General features: G+C 33.1%; 1 protein-coding gene across 1 annotated transcript; it reads left to right on the top strand.

Annotated features, from left to right (window-relative positions):
• The first annotated feature begins 1,715 nt into the window (after positions 1 to 1,715).
• Positions 1,716 to 14,792, top strand: LOC111890853 (ABC transporter C family member 10). Its single transcript, XM_023886934.3, has 11 exons — positions 1,716 to 3,329; positions 11,103 to 11,423; positions 11,499 to 11,585; positions 11,677 to 12,264; positions 12,357 to 12,521; positions 12,660 to 12,954; positions 13,054 to 13,268; positions 13,351 to 13,656; positions 13,721 to 13,784; positions 14,070 to 14,309; positions 14,414 to 14,792. The coding sequence occupies exons 1-11, from the start codon at positions 1,896 to 1,898 to the stop codon at positions 14,515 to 14,517; spliced, it is 3,819 nt and encodes a 1,272-aa protein (XP_023742702.1). The 5' UTR covers positions 1,716 to 1,895; the 3' UTR covers positions 14,518 to 14,792.
• The last annotated feature ends 4,108 nt before the right edge of the window (positions 14,793 to 18,900 follow it).

Raw genomic sequence — 18,900 nt, forward strand, 5'->3', positions numbered from 1 at the left:
TTTGCGGCAAAAATAAATGATTGACTGAGAATGATTTCCCCATTCTCAACCTTCTTTATTTTCTTAATTGAACTTATATATATATATATATATATATATATATATATATATATATATATATATATATATATATGAAAAGTGAATATACCCTTAAGGGTATATAAAGTTAGGTACCCAAACTCACTATACTACATCGTTTTGTATCATATAATGCATTATAATTATCCAATGTTCTTTTAATTTAACTTCTAACTTGATTTACTTTCATGATGTTTATAAATTACACATTTATCTTATTTTACATAATTTCCATTTTCAACTAGAATATATATATATATAGCCTAATAGGTGTTCTGCAAAAAGATATGATATAAGCGAAAGATAATACTGAAATTTCGAAAATCTTGAAAGTAAATCAAGTTAAGGGTTGAAGTTTAAGAATATTATAATGAATATATCAAACAAAATGACGTATTATGGTATGTTTGAGTATCTAAGCTTATATACCCTTAAGGGTATATTCACTTTTCCATATATATATATATATATATATATATATATAATTTTAAAAAATAAAAATAATTTAATAAGAAATCTATACAAATTTAATTAAATTAAAGAACAAATGACATAATAATAATAATAATAATAATAATAATAATAATAATAATAATAATAATAATAATAAATAGTTAAAAGAAAATGAAAAAGAAAAAGGAAGGTAAGTTAGGGCGTGTTTGGCACGGAGCTTTTGGAAGCGTTTGGAAGCTTTTAGCTTTTAGCTTTTTGACAAAACGTTCTATTTTAAATAAAAAACTTTGTTTGGCAGTACGAGCGTTTAGTTTTTAGTTTAAATAAAACGCTCCAAATCTAAAAACTACTTCATGTAGCGTTTAACAAAATGTTACTGAGCTTTTGAAATCAATTTCCATAATTATCCTTAAAAATATATTTATATATTTATTTATTTTTAATCAATTGTCGTTTTATGTAATTTTATATAATTAAAAAGCTTCCAACAACTTTTGTCAAACACTCATATAACAAATAAAATCAACAGTTTTCCGCTACCAGCTATCTGCTACATGCTACCCGCTACCAACTACCCGCTTCCAGCTAACAACTACTATTTGCAAACACGCTCTTAGCCTTTTTATGAAGCAAAGACCTAAACTGCAATATTTATAAATCATAGGGATACAACCTATCAATTTTTAAACCTAGAAACAAAAAATACAATTATAACAAAAAACAAGCAATCATTTCTATAATTTACTCTAAAAAATATAATAGATTAAAAAAGACGAAAAAATATTGGTGTCAATCGAATCATTAGAAACTTTGGGAGGATGGAATCGTCCCCGTCCTTCCCGCTATCCGCCAAACCCTTTGTGGGGGGAGTCTAACCTATCTAAACTGCATCCCTCCCAACCCATCTTCCCTATTTTTCTTCTGTAATTCAACCCTCCAGCGGTTTCTTGAACTCGCTTAACACCCTCTCTTTTTCTCTTGCTCTCCTCCCGGTGCTCCCTCTTCTTCTTCTTTCTGGTCAAAGCCGCTCAACAAAACCGCTACCATTCCGTTCTCCCTTATAAACAATAGTGGTCGCCAAAAAAATATTAAAATAAAGTTGATTTAAGTCCCTTCTTTTTATACTATGATTGTACATTTATAGAGTGTGCATTCGATTAACAATTTCTTTGCAAAACACATGTCTTGAAAACACATATCTTATGTTGATTTCATAATGCTTTAAATACCACCAATTGCTCTCCCGTGGACTTCAGTCCACTCATCACTCGTCCGTTTTAGCACAAAACTAACTACTATATTCTCATTTGTTCAGACTTCAAGACTTCAGACCTTCATCTTAGAAGTTAGTACAACTTGTATTAATGGAAGATAATTCGCTTTATGCGCCTCTGAAAGCTAATCCACCATCTGAAACAGACGAAAATGTTACTCCGATGGCCAAAGCTGGAGTGTTAAGTAAATTCACATTCTGGTGGCTAAACCCGTTGATGGTAAAAGGGAAAAGTAAAGTTCTCGATGAAAACGACATCCCTAAGTTACGAAAGGAAGACACAGCAGAAGAATGTTACTCCACTTTCATGGAGACGTTGGAGAAACGGCGAGCAAAGAGTGTTTCCGGTGGTCATGGTGATTCCGATCCGCCGATCTTATCGACGTTGTTCGTTTGGCAATGGAAAGAGCTCGTAATCACTGGTATTTTTGCGCTGATAAAAGTGCTCGCGTTGGCTTCAGGTCCTTTGATTCTTCGAGCTTTCATTCAACTTGTTCAAGGGAATGAAAGTTTCGAGAACGAAGGGTATTTTCTGACGTTAGGTTTATTTCTAGCGAAATGTCTGGAATCGATATCGGAGAGACAACTAAAGTTTCGGACTAGAGTGATCGGACTACAAGTCAAGTCGATGTTATGTGCAGCGATTTATAAGAAGCAACTCCGGCTATCAAATGATGCTAAATTGATTTACTCCTCCGGCCAAATCATGAACTACGCCACCGTTGATGCTACCAAAATCGGAGAGGTTCCGTTTTGGTTTCATAACATATGGACAATCGCTCTTCAGATATGTCTAGGGATTTTCATAATCTATTTTTCAATCGGAGTAGCAACGATCGCAGCTTTATTGGTAATAGTATTAACAGTCGTCGGAAACATTCCGTTGGGGAAATTACAACATAAATACCTAACGAAACTCATGGCGGCGCAAGACCGGCGGTTGAAGGCCATATCAGAGGCGATTTCAAACATGAAGGTTCTGAAGTTGTACGCTTGGGAGACGCATTTCCGAGAGGCGGCTGCACAGTTAAGAAACGAAGAGATGAAATGGTTATCGTCTGTTATGACGCAAAGAGGATTTTTCATCATTATGTTTTGGTCGTCTCCGGTGATTGTGTCGGTGGTGACGTTTTGGACTTGTTATTTGTTGGGAATCGAGCTTAATGCGAGTAATGTGTTCACGTTTCTGGCAACGATTCGGATCATTCAGGAGCCAATTCAGAGTATTTCTGATGTTGCAGCGGTATTTATTGAAGGAAGGGTTGGGTTAACCCGTGTTGTTGAGTTTTTACAGGCGTCAGAGTTGCAGAAAGAAGAGAAGAATCATGGAAACATGGAAGATCGAGCTGTAGTAATCAATTGTGAATCGATTTCATGGAATGATGATTCTTCGAAACCGACACTTACCGATGTAAAACTTGAAGTTTTGACCGGGAAAAAAGTGGCTATATGCGGTGAGGTCGGCTCCGGTAAATCGACTCTTATCTCCGCCGTTTTAGGAGAAGTTCCGCATACAAAAGGCACAGTACGTATCTTTCTATTTTAACCTTTTGATCCAATTTTGAGATTAATTTGTGTATATTTAATTTGAATTAATTGTTATTTTATTAAAGAGATTCAAAACATAAAGATTAAAGATTGTATTTACGATTAAGTAATATCCAACTAATAATCATTATTTAAATATTCTGTTTCAAATTTATTATTTATTTATAAAATATAAAGAACAACATAGATAATACATTATTATTTTATGCATTTTAACATTTTTTTAAAAGTATAATATTTTTATTTCTGCACTTTCTGTTAATAAACATGGTTATTGATTATACACTTACATTTTATATATCCTTTCAATATATGAAAATAACAATTTTAGTTTTTTTTTTTCTATAAAATTATAATACTTCCATCTTCTTGTAAACTTTTGCCTACACAAACATATGCACTTTAAATTTTTAATAAACATAAATAGTTTTAGATTTTTTAGTGAACAATATAATATATTTATTTTATTTATTAGTAAATAACCATTGCTTTTAATAACTAGTATAAAATTATTTTTAGTAGTTTTCAATAAATGTTTACAATATAATCACTTTATTATATATACTAGTTTACAACCCGTGATAACCACAGTTATAAAATTAATTAAACTTTTGTATTAAAAAATCAAAATTATTAATCAATTATTTTAAATAAATTATTACTTAAGAGATATTTTTTTAGTTATATAAAATTATAATCGTTGATTTAAATAAATAAGTGGAGTTATATCATTTTATAATTTATATTAATTTTATTTTATTTTTTAATCTAATGTTATTAATTTAATATAATTAAAGAAAGAAATTTTAAAATTTGAAATTTAAAATGAAGAATCAATTATTAATTTAATAAAATTAGAGTGGGAAATTTAAAATTTGAAATTTGAAATGAATAATTAATAGGTTGACAAGTGGCATGATAAATGATATATAACATTAATGAGGGGTTCTAATTGCATGACACATGTCAATATGAGATTAAACCTATTCTTTTATTAGAATAGGGATTTTTACCTTCTATTGGAGTTGTAGTTGTAATGTATAATACATTAAAGTAAATTAATATATCTTTTTATCATTAGAAAATAATATTATTTTGTTAAATTCGTAAACTAAAAAAAAACTGAAAGATTGTCAAAAGCTTATGCTTCTTCATTTTGAAAATATATATATATATAACTATGTGTGAAACCCGTGTATTACACGGGTTTAGAAAAAAAAAGTTTAATATAAAATTATAAGTATTATATATTTTTTAAAATAATAAGTTTATATAAATACAAAGAATATAATAAATAAAATAAGTAATTTAATATATAATATAAGATATTTGAAAGATTGTAGAGCATTTATTATGAAATTTAATAGAATAATCTACTTTACATATATAAATCTTACTAAAATATGTATCTTAAATTTAAGAAAATAAAAAATACAAAAAAATGATAAATGGAAAAAAATAAATCAAAAACTTTTAGAAAATAACATATGACAAAATTAATGAGTACATGACATTTGGCAAAATTGATTTTGATTCATTAGGTTAGATTGCATGTTAGTGATGCAATGAAAGTAGAAAAAGAAAAGTCAAATTTGTATATCGCATAAAAAAATCAAAATATAAGAAAGCCGGTCCAATGATAAAAGAAAAGTTATGCCAAAGAGTTAGATCATAAGTATTGCCTGGAAAAAGATATAACCATTGTATTTAAAATATAAGTGAGCTGGTCCAATAAAAAAAATAATCAAAATTAAGGTGTATAATAAAAATAGACAGAATATAGGGAACAGAAAACTTGAAAATAGAAAGGGTGTAGAAAAAAAAACTTAAAATTTAAAATAGATGGAAAAAAACTCGTTTAATATATATAACATGATAATACAATTAATAAACATTACATTTAATATATAACTAGTAAATGAAATCAAACAGATCAATGACTAAATCTGAACAAACTTTCTTCTTGTACTATGGTTTAACAAATTATGTATTTTTGTTAAATTTTAACAAATTTGTTGATGAAGAAATCTATGAAAAAAAAATAACAAAACCCCGAAAAAGGTAAAAAAAAAAAATGAAACCAATATTATATGTATAAGTTTTATGTTATAAAACCATGCAGTATTATATGTATAAAAATTATCCTAATATTATATGTTTGAAATTTGTGTTATAAAATTATGCAACACATAAATTGATATATATTAAACCATATATGTTGTTTATAAAAGAATGCATATATACATTGATACATTATATATGTTATTATACTTCATTTATTGACATACATCATACTAGTATATTTAGTATTAAAAAGGATATCGAAAATGAAAGTCAAGCTGTTTAGAATTTAGACATTTTTAATTTATTCGGACAATTGATTTATATTTGAGATTATTTTTTCTTTAATAGTTTGAATAATTATTGAAATTTATGATTATTTAACTAGACATACAAAATTAAGTAAAACCGTTATCATTTTTATGAAGCGTTACGCCCAAACCACCCCATTCATATTACCTTTACAAAAATATATTTTTTTAAAGAAAAAAATAGTTATATATTCAACAATTAAAACAATGTTATGTGTGAGAATGGTTCATTTTTTTGTTAAATCAAAATCAAATTGGATATTTTGATTTTTTATTTTGGAAAATACCAAACCATTGGTTTTTTATTTCGGTTTCGTTTTTTCGTTTTTTAATATATTTTTTGGGGTTTTGTTTTTTTTATTTTATAGATTTCTTCATCAACAAATGTTGCTAGAATTTAACAAAAACAAATAATTTGCTAAAACATAATACAATATGAAGTTTGTTCATATTTAGATACTGTTTGTTTTTTCTAAAAAAACCACTACACGTGCAGTGGTAAATAGATAATGAAAAAAAATTTAGTGACTAAATATGAACAAAATCGAAAGTTCGTTACCCTTTCAAGTTATTATCCCTAAAAAAACACTCTCACGTTCTAATAAAGACTCTACTAGAAAAACATCCCTTAGTCAAATACCATTATTATATTTGTAATTAAAAAATACTTTTCAATAATCAAACAATAATTACATTTTTTACTTTTAATTAATGTATAGTATATTTTTATATTATTTAAAAAAACTAACGGAAATGAAGCCCGACCTATTTCATCCTTTTTATAACTAAAAATCATAACTAAAGGTTTAAAACCATATTTTTCTAATTCTCTCAAGAAAACATATCTACGTCTTTTCAAATATCATCTCAACCTTTTAGACCGTCGTCATCGTCGTTCTATCATGATCGTCAGACCACTGTCGTTACTATAACATCTTCTCCACCGGACTAACGCCGCCAACGGACCATACAACTTAAGCCACTTGTCGGCGTTCTCTCTCTCTTTCTTTCTCTCTCTCTCTCTCTCTCTCTCTCTCTCTCTCTCTCTCTTTTCAAACGGTAGACCGTCAACGTTTGGCCAATTGTAGGTCTTCAATCTATCTCTAACTTTCGATCTTTCTCTCTAGATCTGACTCTCTTTCTCTTTCTATTGGTTGCCGGCGATAGGTTTCTAAGGATGGTGATGGTTGCCGTCGACAGTGTAATGAGTGTCTGTAATGGGTTGTTGATAGTAATTGCTGTGTTTTTGGATTAATTATCAAAAATATTAACCAAAATCAAATTTTTATCAAAATAAAAGAAAAAAAAGACTGCATGTTTTACAATATTTTCAGTTTTCAATGTTACGGTTTCAAAGATTTGACTAAGTAGGGTGTTTTTTTAGCATAATAGAGTTGATTTATAAAATAGGGTGTGTAAAGTGTTTATTTAAGGGTGTTATTAGGCCATCCGTTATACCCACCACATACCACATATGTGGTGGGTGCCACATCAGCACCACATTCCACTACCACATACATGGGGTACTTACCACTAAACATACCACTCCACCTCATTTTTTTATTTAAATTTAATTCAAAAATACATTAAAACACCACTCCACCTCATTTTTTTATTTAAATTTAATTCAAAAATACATTAAAAACATTTTTTTAATACTATTTTTCCATTAAATTAAAATACCAAATTACATTAAATAAAAACTAAATTAATTGAAATTAAAAAATAAAATAAAAATAACAATCAAAATAAAAATTACATTAGTTAATTTAAAAAAAAAATTAAAAAAAAAAACATTAAAAAAACTAAAAATTCCAACCATACATAAAATAAACTACCCCCTACGCCTACGTCGGGCTCGAACCGACTCTTTCATTGATAGAAAAAGTTCCAAGTCTTCGCCCTCAAGGTCGTCCGCTTTCATTTTCAAGATTTCCATATCGGTTTTTGTTTGGAGTGTCTCTTGTGCCTCTTGAAATGATGTTTGTGCTTCGATCATTTTTTGTTCCATCCGAGTCATCACCTCGGCCTTCGTTTCCTGAAGCTGCACATATCGATCAAATTTATCGCCGAACATATCCATAACACTAGAATTCGAAGATGTTGACGCCGCTTTTTTTGCTTTATTTCTTCCAACGGGCCGAGGAAGAGGTTGGTCGGTTTCAAGATCTATCGGATCGTCGTTGATGTCGATGTGTGTTCGGCCGTCCGATTGTTGAGAAGTTCTATCGGGGTTTCTCGAACGCTTTGAACCGGAAGATTGGGAACTTCCTTCCGTTTGCTCTTTCCATTTTGGGGAGTCTTTCAATTTTAGCCACGGCTTCATATACGGAAAAGCTTTGCGTGTAGGCGTTGTTTTTTCATATTGGTCCATGGCCGCCTTGAAAACATCAAAATCGTTCGAGCCGCTTTTGCGTATGTTTAGGAGATTGTTGTAGATTCCTCCAAAATCGGTGCATTTTAATCGAATATCTCGCCATTTCGACGTAATTTGATCGGCATTTCGAGCTTGACTTTCCATTAAGTCGTAAAAAATGGCTCGGACTTTTTCCCAAAAACTTCCGTACGTCTGGCTATCTCCTACAATTGGATCTTCGGAAGCCGCCACCCATGCCTTCGCTAACTTTTCTTCTTCTTCTTTTGTCCATGGGACCCTTTCTTGGTTGGTAGTGGGTCGGGCCGGTTTTTTTTCCTTTTTTCTTTTTTGGTTGAGGTGGTGGTGAAGGTTGCGTTTCCGGAACAAAATCCGGCGAAAGTGGTGGTTGTGAGCTTGGTGGTTGTGAAATTGGTGGTTGTTGTTGTTGTGACGATTGTTGTTGGAGTTGTTGTAGTTGTTGGAATTATTGAAATTGTTGGTATTGTTGTTGCATTTGTTGTTGTTGGAAAGCCGGAAAAGGTTGATATTGTTGTTGGAAAAGTGGTGTTTGTTGGATAGGGGAACCACTTTGAAGTAGATTGATAAAACCTCCTTGAGGTGACTCCATCGTCGGGAATTGTCGAGGTGTTGTGTCTAACGCAAAAGCGTTATCGGGTTTGCGATTTCGGTAATTTGGAGGGGTATTTTGGTTGGGATCCATGATTTTTGGTTGTGAAGATGTAGTGTGTAGTTTGTGTATAGAGAAAGAAAAGAATGGTGTAAAAAATAAGGAATAAAAGTATGGTATTTATAGGTAAATAAATTATTTATTTATTTATTTATTTTTTTTATAAATCTAGCCGTTTAACAACGGCTACAAGAAACGGTCGAATTCTTTGCGCATCAGATGATTGGTCGTTTGCATTCGTTGTCCGGGCCACGGAAGGCCACGACCATGACCCACCACGAACCACCGGGGTGGTGTGCACGGCCGTGGTTCGTGGCCAACTAGACCACGAACGACTTCGTGCAATGTACACCGGATGGTCTTATATGTAACTCTAAATGAGACTAATAATTGCTATGTTTTGTAAACAATTATGATGTATATTTTTTAATTTAATAAATAAACTAAATATTATATATGCTTCGTCAAAACGAATAATAAAAAAAAGCAATAGTTAAATTGTTAAACTTGTTTTTAATTTTACAAAAGAATTACAAATGCATTGTAAAATTTGTATCTTTAATTTATTACAAAAAAAAATGTTCAGGTTTCTTGATATAGGGAAATATTTTAGAACATGTAAATATGCTGTTAATATGACATAGCAATAAAATATTAACAAGAAATTAAGTAAACTACTATTTTAAATGAGTTTTTTTCTTTAAAATAATATTTTTTAGTATTTGAAAAATGACTTTCTTCTCAGGATTGTTCTACTCCGGACTTGTTCTTCAAAATTGAGAGTGTTTTTTTTTTCTTTTGTTTGCAAATTTTTTTAAAGAAATTTGTTTACTTATGTTCAAAATCTATATTTTGAAGTGTTTAATATTACTGGTTTTTAATCATATGTTTGTTTTTTAGCCCTAGTGTGTATATATATATATATATATATATATATATATATATATATATATATATATATATATATATATATATATATATATATATATATATATATATATATATATATATATATATATATATATAAAACAATAAAAACTCTAAAAATCATAAAAATACATAAAAATACTTAGAGATTACAAATTTTTTTTTTTTACTTTATATTCTGAAAAATCACAGCTTTTTTTTATAAATTTGTTGAAAAAAAAAATTAAAAAATCGATTTTTTTTTGTTTTTTGTTTTTTTTTTTTTTAAATTTCAACGAAATTATATAAAAGAATGCGATTTTTCATAATATAAAGTAAAAAAAAAAAAAATTTTGATCTCTAAGTATTTGTTTATGCATTTTTATGATTTTTTTTTTTTTTTCGAGTTTTATGTTTTTCATAAAACCTATATATATATATATATATATATATATATATATATATATATATATATATATATATATATATATATATATATATATATATATATATATATATATATATATATATATATATATATATATATATATATATATATATATATATATATATATATATATATCATTTACTGTGTTTGTTTAGTTTTTTGTTGAGTTTGAATTGTATTTTAATAAATGGTTTTTGTTAGTCTAGAATTTCGTATTTCCGACTTAGTAGTTATTTTGCAAATAATGTTTATTTTATTTAAATACACTGTACATTATGATAATATGATTAGTTTCATATTTTATAAATTTAAAGCCATAAAAACTCGATGTATTATTCTCTTAAAAAGAGAACTATTAAACTATTTTTATGTGCACTAAAACGATTATATTTTATGATTTCGGTTATATTAATATTTCATAATCAGATAATACCAAAAAAAAAGTTGCATAGTCTATATGGAGTTAAAAAAATTAAAATATAAAACAACAATTACAAATTCTGAAAATATATAATGTCATGTAATTCTTTTAATTCCACATAAATATACAACTGATTTTCTTAAATTATCCGGTAGCGAAACATTATTTAAAAAAAAAAAGTGTTTTTCTTATTATTGGGTTGCGAAGCATTAATTAAAAAAAAAATCTAATGATTTTAATGGGTGAAAAATAACATTATATATATATATATATATATATATATATATATATATATATATATATATATATATATATATATATATATATATATATATATATATATATATATATATAGACATTGTTAACTTATACATTTAACGTTTTTATATAAAATTATAAAGACAAAAACAATAAGATATATTTGTAGACATTGTTAACTTATACATTTAACGTTTTTATATAAAATTATAAAGACAAAAACAATAAGAAATTACTTGGTAGAAATTTTTTAATATATAGTTTAAGCTTTTAAATTTTGTGTCCGGAATTTGGTCTTCAGATTGAAGTGAATGGGAAGATGGCATACGTTTCACAAACGGCATGGATCCAAACAGGGACAATTCGAGACAATATACTGTTCGGAAATTTGATGGATGAGGAGAAGTATCAATATGTAATAACCAAATGCTCACTTGTGAAGGATATCGAGATGTTCTCATTTGGCGATCAAACAATCATCGGAGAACGAGGCGTAAATCTCAGTGGTGGACAGAAGCAACGAGTTCAGCTTGCTCGAGCATTATATCAAGATGCCGATATATACCTCTTGGATGATCCATTCAGTGCAGTTGATGCACATACTGCATCAAGTTTGTTCAAAGTAAGCATCATTTTCACTTCTCTCTTCAATCTGCAACGAAAATGTAAATCGTTAAAATATTTGTTTTATTTCTAGGAATACATCATGGAAGCTTTGTCGAGCAAGACGGTGTTACTTGTAACTCACCAAGTCGATTTCCTGCCTGCTTTTGACAATATCCTGGTTAGCTAGCTAATGAGTCCTAAAGCCCTAGCTAGTCGTTTTAGGGTTTTTGTTCTCTTCCATTCTTAATCGGTTGTGAATATGTTAACAGTTAATGGCAGACGGGAAGATTGTTGAAACAGGAACCTACGCTCAATTGCTTGAATCCAGTAAAGAGTTTCAAAACCTTGTGATTGCACTTAGCGAAACTTCTGGTTCAGATAATAAAACAGCTGATAACTCTCAACAAAAATCCGAATCTTCAGTTCAAGAAATTGAAAAAATTAAGCCGATACAAGAGATAGAACCATCGGTAGGGGAACAACTGATTAAGAAAGAAGAACGAGAAGCAGGGGACACAGGTTTAAGACCCTACAAACAATATCTTAGCCAGAGCAATGGATACTTCTTATTCTCCATGTCAATTTTAGGACATATGTTGTATATAATCGGACAGTTCATACAGACTTTATGGTTGGCTAGGGAAGTGCAAAGTGCAAGTATAACCCAACTGAAGTTGGTGTTGGTATACATGATCCTTGGTATTGTGATGGTGCTCTTTTTATTTGGTAGATCTTATTTTATTGTTAAGTTAACAATGGACACATCACTTGCTATATTTAACAAGTTGATTACATGTCTTTACCGAGCACCAATGTCCTTCTATGACTCAACACCCGTGGGAAGAATCATTAGCAGGGTAACTCTTTTTTACCTAAACTCATACATATATATTATTAATTTATCATGCTCGAATGATTTGCAAGAAACTTAGGTATCTACTTTTGTTAGGTGTCCTCGGATCTCAGCATTGTGGATCTTGAATTAGCAGTAAAGCTTACGTTTACTGTAGGCTCAACCATGAACACATACTTTATCCTTGGAATCTTGGCAGTCCTAACTTGGCCTATCTTGATCATTATCATTCCAACGGTTTATCTTACCATACTTCTGCAGGTAAAAAAAAGTGTTCCTAGACTTGAGGCAAATTTGTAGAAAGTTAGGACTTAGGACCTAGGTGGAAAAATAAACACTCATATACAACTTACCAAATTAAGTCTTCACTAATGTTAACTCTCAAATTTTTTTACACAGAGATTCTATTATGCATCTGCAAAGGAGTTGATGCGATTAGATGGCACGAGTAAGTCATTAGTCACTAGCCATCTTGCACAATCCATTGCTGGAGTGGTTACCATTAGAGCATTTGGCGAAGAAGATCGTTTCTTTGTAGAACATTTGAACCTTATTGATAACAATGCAAGTCCATTTTTTCATAGTTTTTCAGCAAATGAGTGGTTGATCCAACGTCTGGAAATGTTATGTGCGCTTGTTATTGCTAGCTTTGCACTAGCAATAACTTTGCTTCCCTTTCAGCCGTCTGACTCCGGTTAGTGATTTCAAACTATATAATCTCACTGGTAGACTCCGGTTAGTGATACTAACGAGAGCTATGATGCTTCTCTAACAACAAACATTGTAATGACAGGACTCATTGGAATGGCTCTTTCCTACGGGCTCTCATTGAACGTTTTTGTTGTTTTTTCCGTCCAAGTCCAATGCCAACTATCGAATATGATAGTTTCGGTTGAAAGACTAGAGCAATATATGCATATCCCTAGTGAAGCCCCAGAAATTATACAAGACAACCGACCCTCAAGCAACTGGCCAAGTACCGGTAGAGTCGATATCCAAAACCTAAAGGTACATAATATTTTCATTACGTTGTTCAATATAAATAACCTTTCAAGATTTATCGAGTATTTGGTTTATTTGTATAATGTAGATAAGATATCAACCAAATTCCCCATTGGTTCTTCAAGGAATCAATTGTGTATTTGAAGGAGGAAACAAAATTGGAATTGTTGGAAGGACAGGGAGTGGAAAAACAACTTTAATCAGTGCTTTGTTTCGCCTAGTTGAACCTACAGAGGGAAGAATCATTATAGATGAATTAGATATTACTACAATTGGACTCCATGACCTTCGATCAAATTTTGGTATTATTCCACAAGAACCAACTTTATTCAATGGATCCATTCGATATAATCTTGATCCTCTTGGAGAACATAGTGATCAAGAACTATGGCAGGTAAATTAAAACACTTGATAATCAAAATTACTGTCAAACTATAACACTTTTTGTCTTTTTCTAGGTTCTTGAAAAATGCCAACTTCGAGATGCAATTCAAGACAAAAAAGATGGATTGGACTCATTGGGTAAGATTTAAAAAGATAGGTTTATTAACTTAGTGTCTGCTTTGTTTGGTATGATGGAATGAAATGAACAAGATAATGGAATGGGTGATTACCTTGGCTTGAACAAGGTATTGGAATGCTACTATTTCTTTCAATTTGCCTAAAGTTATCCAAATAAAAGTAATCTATAGCAATAGTATATCATTCCATTCCATCAAGAATTTAAAAAATAAAAAAAAAACCTTCCCCCATCGATCGAAAATCACAACTGACATTCCATTATGTGTTGGATTATTATTATTACAGTTCTGCAAGATGGATCGAATTGGAGTTTGGGGCAACGACAGTTGTTTTGTTTAGGAAGAGCTCTTTTGAAAAGGAGAAAGATACTTGTACTTGATGAAGCCACAGCTTCAATCGATAATGCAACCGACACAATCATACAGAAAACTATTCGGGAAGAATTTCAAGATTGCACAGTAATTACAGTTGCACACAGAATCCCAACTGTTATAGACTGCTCCATGGTACTTGTTATGAAGGATGGTGAGATTTTTTTCATCTATAATGGAAAGAAAAGTTGCAGCATAGTTTTATTTATTTATTTATTTGTGCAACTTTTAATATTTTACCTTGTTTGAAAATTACAGGAAAGGTGATGGAGTATGATGAACCCACGAAATTGATGAGCCAACCAGATTCTTTATTTGCACAGCTTGTTAATGAATATTGGTCACAACATAAAACCTCATGATCAAATTATTAGGTAAGATCAGATCGCTACATTAATAATGATAATGAGATTAGTTTGCAATCAACATTGTGAAATTGAGAGTTATTACCATGTAATTTACATTTCATTTCGGTAAATCTTTTACTTCTTCATTCTCAATGAATGGGGTTGTCTAATTTTTGCCGAAATTTTGGATTTTGGTTTACATTTCATATAATGTGCTGTGTTTGGTTGGATGGATTTAGAATGGAATTGAAATCCATTTTATAATAAAATGTTTGTTTAGTTTGTTAATATATCAAATGATTTGGAATGCATATAAAACAAATCATAAAATTAACCTTTGTTTTAACTTTTTTGACAACCTTTTTGTTTATAAACTAATTTATAGATATAAATTATAAATTATTTACATAATTAACAAGATGTTAGAAAATTACAAAGTATAAAATCCATATATGGGGTTTGAAACCAACCTATGCAATCCATTGTTTTGCATGCCACTTATTAGAAATCAAATACCTACGATATTTTTCTGGAAAGTGGTTAAATTGTTGAACACATCACATATTCAAACTTCATTTTAGAAAGAGGTGTCGTTTCTTCACTATACATTATTTTTATAGAAAACATCCACCATGATATATTTAACTTGAAACTTAACATTGAATCCCTTAAACTTTCCAAATTCCATGTCTATTAGTTGAGAACCCATTTAAATCGAACCTTCCTCTTTCTCCATATGTCACCTTAATAACCTTTCACCAATAGAGTACTTGGTTCGATTAAAAACCTCCCATGACATTTCAAAAGTAACACCCTATTAACAACGAATAAATTTCCAACACCCAACCGCCCTTCCTCTTTAGAAGCTAAAACCTTCCTTAATTTGACCTAAGAAATCTTATGTTCGCCTATATCATATACCTAAAAGAACTGAACTCTCAATGATTCAGAAAATTTAGAACATGAATAGGACCTCCAAAAATGGAAAGGAAATATATACTTAGATTTCCAAGTTATGATTTCAATTTTCAAGTGTAACACCGTAAATTTCAAGACAAAATTTTCATTTTAAATAATCATTTTATTCTTAGAACACTTGTTAAAAATCTCATTCATAATCAAATTACAAAACATAGCTCCATTTTCACTTGCATAGAAAACCAGGATCCTCCAAAATATGACTCTTGCTCTGGTGTGTACAATCAAGCCGGTGCCGTACCGTGATACTGAAAGAAACCTGAAAACAACATAACACAAAACACTGTAAGCACGAAGCTTAGTGAGTTCCCCAAAATACCACACACATAACACATATAAGCCACTCGAGGCTATAACTCTATGGGTCCGTGCACCCAAACTCTGTGAACCCTCAGGTTCTAACTCTGTGAACCTTCCGGTTCTAACTCTAGGAACCCTTCGGTTCCAACTCTGCAAACATGCACAGCATAAATCACATAGAAATAATGCAGTACAACACATAACATACATAGCATACAAATACTCTGTCACATAACTCTGGTTACCTACTCATGGTAAAGTATAGTGAGAAGACTCACCTGGCAAGCAAAAGCAGATATCTCCATACTCGGATCTCGAACTCGCCACCGCCTAACACGTAAGGCAAAACTCTCATGACTATAACTCTCGAGACTAGAATCAATCCTCTCAATGCACCCTCTTAAGGGTAAAAGACTATTTTACCCCTCTCTTGGCCCAAAGGCCACATCGCTGACCAAACCCTAAAAGTCAACGGTCAACCCTTGGCCAAAATCAAAGTCCTCAGTCAAAGTCAACCCCTGACTGACCCTACTCGCCGAGTCAACTCTATGACTCGCCGAGTTTCTATAATCAGAACTTCACTCAATCCGCGACCTAACTCGCCGAGTCACTCCGAGACTCGCCGAGTCCAACAACTCTGAGTCCACTCGCACACAACTCACCGAGTCATCCCTTGACTCACCGATTCTCGACTCAACCAGGGAATATCGGGACTCTTCGACAAGACTCGCCGAGTCCAAGAACAGACTCGCCGAGTCCAAGACTATCATCAACCTACTCGCCGAGTTGTTCATACAACTCGCCGAGTTCCAGGCCATCTTCATCCAACTCGTCGAGTACACCCATGTGACTCGCCGAGTACCACCGGTCTGAATCCATTCAGAAGCATTCCAGGCCATGCAATTGCTACAAAACATAGATCTAGCCTCCTACCACTCATCCATCACGTAAAGTGGCAAACTTTACGTGAATCCAAAGAGATCTAGGCCATTTGCACATTGGGCTAGGGTTTGGGACATGAAAGCTTCACTAAACACTCCAACACAGGGACTTTCATGCTCTCTGATTCTTCTCCCTTCCAGATCTGAGGTAGCAACCTCAGATCTAACCTCTAGACTTCCCATTACATCCATAGACAAGTTCCCACAAACCCCAAAATGAAGAAACACATAATAACAGCCCAAGAACGAGATATTACCTCCAAGAGATGCCCCAACTGCAATGTAATTCGAATCCAAGCAAAGCCCCTTGCTCCAAGCCTTCAATCTCCCACAATTCCTTCAACAATTACTTCTCCAAGCTCCAATCCACTCAACAATGGTGCTTCTCCGCGATTTAGGGTTTTCTGGGGCTCAAGGGGTGATAAGGAGGCTGGGAGGAAAACATAATGTTCTTTATATAGGGCTCAACCCCGAGAATTAGGGTTGTCTCCAATCAGCGCCTACTCGCCGAGTCCTCCTCACTGACTCGCCGAGTTGGCTACTTAGCACGCGACCCAGTCGCGACTCTACTCGCCGAGTCCATCCATGGACTCGCCGAGTCACTCTTTCACAACTTACTCTTTTAGCCCTTCAACTCTACTCTTGATATTTCGGGATGTTACAATTCTCCCCCACTTAAATTAGGCTTCGTCCTCGAAGCCTATGGCAACTCAACTCCAAAATACTCCCACGACGCGCCACCTGGCCCTAACTGGACCAGGCTCCTCAAAGCATAACCATCAAACTCGAACTCACTTCCTCTTTCCTTGCGGTGTCCTGACCACCGTCTCAAACCGGGCACCGGTTGTACCCTCTGATAATCACACTCAACAATCGAGAATTACTCGAGATGTATCACTGCTCCAAATCTTAACAGCCGCTCGACCCATAAGGGCTAGAAAGCCATGAACCATCGGATCCCCGATCCGAATCCCACTTAATCCATTCCGTGCTGACAGAAAGACCCACTCTTCAATCTCAGAACAACTCCCACGAGTTCTCCTCTTGCAATCACATACGCATGCTGAACTTGCCCAGTACCCTCGGGTTGGGAAAAACCCGATGCACTGATGATATCCTCCAACATCCCCCCAGGATGAACCACTAGTACATATCCAATACCCTGATCAGAATCAAGCTGGGAGTCCCCGACTCCCTCCCTGCATTCATCCTGAGACTCTTGGCCCTACTCTCACGGAACCCCTTCCGCGTCCTCAGCAGACATCCCAACATGATGTCATTCCATACCACTGTCACAGACACAATGTTCAACCACCATACTCCAAATCATCCACTCTCACTACTACTTTCACTTCCATGAACCAACACTCCCCCCCGGGGGTTACATACCTTTCTCTTCCCTTACCCAGGGAAACCACTAGCCAACCTTGCCACTACTCCATGTATCACACATGCTCTGGATCTGCTCGCAAGGGCCCTCGGGTCCATGCGCTACCTCTCCCCAAGAAATGAGGGTCCGACACCTCCTCCCATACAACAGCTCAAAGGGTGGCATACAAATGCACTAATGATGGCTGTTGATATAGGATAACTCAACTAAAGATAAATACGTGCCGCAACTCCCTCCGAGATCTAATACACATGCCCGAAGCATGTCTTCGAGCGTCTGAATCACTCGTTCGCTCTGAAGTGTCCTCAGACATCATCATGATCCAAATAACCCACTAACTTCCTCCCCGTGACCACTATCCCGGCCCAGGGACGCGCAAGTCACAAAATTCTCTTTTCCTCATGCGAGAAAATACAATCCAACCGAGGATCGCCTAAACTCTAATCTCTGGTTTCTGCTGCGCATATCCCTTGCGCATCTCACCGCATCTCCCGACAGAGACGGTGACCCCAGTCTCGCCCCCGGTTCAACACCCAGGCTCCAGAACTCAATACTAGGGATACTCAAGCCCAAAACTCTTCCACATCATACACTGATCGGAGATCATTCCATCATCACATTCTCTTGCCATCTAGTGAGTACTACGGCTCCCCGCAGTATCACAACACCCTCTAACTAGTGAGTACTACGGCTCCCCGCAGTATCACAACACCCTCTGACTAGTGAGTACTACGGCTCCCCGCAGTATCACAACACCCTCTGACTAGTGAGTACTACGACTCCCCGCAG

The sequence above is a fragment of the Lactuca sativa genome, chromosome 6 (genome assembly GCF_002870075.4).
Source record: "Lactuca sativa cultivar Salinas chromosome 6, Lsat_Salinas_v11, whole genome shotgun sequence".
Lineage (NCBI taxonomy): Eukaryota > Viridiplantae > Streptophyta > Magnoliopsida > Asterales > Asteraceae > Lactuca > Lactuca sativa.